The sequence below is a fragment of the Homarus americanus genome, unplaced genomic scaffold (genome assembly GCF_018991925.1).
Source record: "Homarus americanus isolate GMGI-L3 unplaced genomic scaffold, GMGI_Hamer_2.0 scaffold26298, whole genome shotgun sequence".
NCBI lineage: Eukaryota > Metazoa > Arthropoda > Malacostraca > Decapoda > Nephropidae > Homarus > Homarus americanus.
In genome coordinates this window covers 9,079-11,734 of record NW_024725078.1, presented here as the reverse complement: position 1 = coordinate 11,734, position 2,656 = coordinate 9,079, and the positions used below count along the sequence as shown (strand labels likewise).

At 49.6% G+C, this 2,656-nt stretch overlaps 1 protein-coding gene across 1 annotated transcript; it reads left to right on the top strand.

The window, feature by feature from the left end:
• Positions 1 to 1,209: 1,209 nt before the first annotated feature.
• Positions 1,210 to 1,833, top strand: LOC121864730 (uncharacterized histidine-rich protein DDB_G0274557-like; the record flags this gene model as incomplete). The annotated part of the gene is made up of 1 exon (XM_042363890.1): positions 1,210 to 1,833. A coding segment is annotated over exon 1 (624 nt), but the record flags the coding sequence as incomplete, so codon positions are not given.
• Positions 1,834 to 2,656: the final 823 nt, after the last annotated feature.

The window sequence follows — 2,656 nt, the reverse complement described above, 5'->3', positions numbered from 1 at the left end:
GAAGGCGGCAGGTGGTTTCCAGCTTTCTTTCAAGGGCGGTAATAGTGTGGCAGAGGTCACTTGTCGCATCGCAAATATTGTTACTGCTGAGGATAACTCTCCATCCACTGGCATACAGCATCCAGACCTCATGGTCCGGCTTCTCTCTGGATCTTCAGTTATTTATTCCACATAATCTCTCCTGTTATTTTCTCAAACATAACTGAGTTTGGCGGAACATAATCACCCTATAACCTGATAAGTTTATCTTCGTTTGCCGGAGGATGTTTCTCCTTAAGATGCTTCCTGGTCTCTCTCTGTTTATTGGCAGCATCTCACATGAAGACTCTATAAGAGATCTTATTTCAAGGTCACTTTTCCAGCGCATATCTTGTTACCAAACTGCCCGCCCACATCATCAGAGCCTTGTCTTCTGTCTCCTGAAAAGTTCAGGCTCTCCTGCAAGTGTTTTTGTCTCACTTAAGAGATCATGACGTTCCTCCCTTTGCTACAGTCATTATTATTATTACTACTATTGAAATCATAACACGAAAAATCAACATTATAAAAATAAACTCAAATCCAAAATTAAGTTTAACAAAAATCACTTAACATAATTATTCAAGACGGCCATAGCTTCTGGGGGAGGTTAAGGGGGGGGGGGAGACGAGAGAGGAAAAGGGGAGGGGAAGGAGATACAGCTTGCAGGTAAAAAGGAAAAAAAAGACTCCATGCGGGAGGCGCAGCTTTAAAAATCTTAAAGACGGGAGGTTAAGGGGAGAAAGAGAAGGGGGAAGAAGAGGAGAGGTCCTGTGCATGTGTATATGGGACTTATGTTACAGCCACAGGTACGGTATTCAATATGACGTCAAACCTGTGTCTGGACTCTGACTCTCAATAGTTCGTAGATAATATTTTAAAAATGTCCACCATGCCGAAAACTAACACGTATCTAAGTGACTCATTCAATCTCCGGGACGAAGCTGGAGTCCAAGATGGCGTTAGAACTGCACTGAGACTGGACCACTATTCACAAAACTAAAATGTTTGAAATTTTCTCTCGCATGTATCAGAGTTCACGTAAGTTATGATATACGCATGTGGTGATGACAATGGCACTCACTAATGCACTGACACAGTATACCTTCCCTATAAGTTGTTGACATTATTATCAGTTACGAGTGAATAGTGACGTTGAAACCACTGAGACCTCGAGTACTGGCATGACAAATGTTTCTTCTCGATCACTACGGCCACGCCAACACCCACGTCCACGCCAACACCCACGTCCACGCCAACACCCACGTCCACGCCAACACCCACGTCCACGCCAACACCCACGTCCACGCCAACACCCACATCCACGCCAACACCCACGCCCACGCCAACACCCACGCCCACGCCAACACCCACGTCCACGCCAACACCCACGTCCACGCCAACACCCACGTCCACGCCAACACCCACGTCCACGCCAACACCCACGTCCACGCCAACACCCACGTCCACGCCAACACCCACGCCCACGCCAACACCCACGTCCACGCCAACACCCACGTTCACGCCAACACCCACATCCACGCCAACACCCACATCCACGCCAACACCCACGTCCACGCCAACACCCACGTCCACGCCAACACCCACATCCACGCCAACACCCACGTCCACGCCAACACCACGCCCACGCCAACACCCACACCACGCCAACACCCACTACTCTCACTCCCCACGTCCACGCCAACCACGCCCACGCCAACACCCACACCCACGCCAACACCCACTACTCTCTCATCCCACGTCCACGCCAACACCCACATCCACGCCAACACCCACATCCACGCCAACACCCACGTCCACGCCAACACCCACATCCACGCCAACACCACACCCACGCCAACACCCACATCCACGCCAACACCCACACCCACGCCAACACCCACATCCACGCCAACACCCACACCCACGCCAACACCCACCACTCTCACCCCACGTCCACGCCAACCACGCCCACCCCAACACCCACACCCACGCCAACACCCACCACTCTCCCCACTCCACACCCACGCCAACACCCACATCCACGCCAACACCCACACCCACGCCAACACCCACATCCACGCCAACACCCACACCCACGCCAACACCCACACCCACGCCAACACCCACTACTCTCTCTCACTCCCACAGTTCTCTCCCTCAGTCTCTCTCCCGCGCCTCTCTTACACAGCTAACAACCTCTCTTCCACAATCTCTCAAACGTTAAGTAAACTCCCCAAAATACACGATAAAAAACACCACTTTTCCTTCTCATACAAAACAGACAATTCCCTTTCCCATTTTCCTCTTCCATGACTCCGTTCTCGCTTTTTTTTCCTCTTTCATTGTCATATCAAATATTTTATTGATGTATTGTTAAAGTCATGATTTTTTCCATCATCTATGTAAAGGAAAATAGAACGATAGTAAAAATAGCATCACACCAGTGGCTCTGTTTGTATATTTAGCACCGACTGACAGTGTTATTCGGTGAGGATGAATTTAACCAAACCAAACCTAACCAAACCTAACCAAACCTAACCAAACCAAACCGAACCAAACCTAACCAAACCAAACCAAACCAAACCTAACCTAACCAAACCTAACCTAACCAAACCAAACCGAACCAAACCCTAAC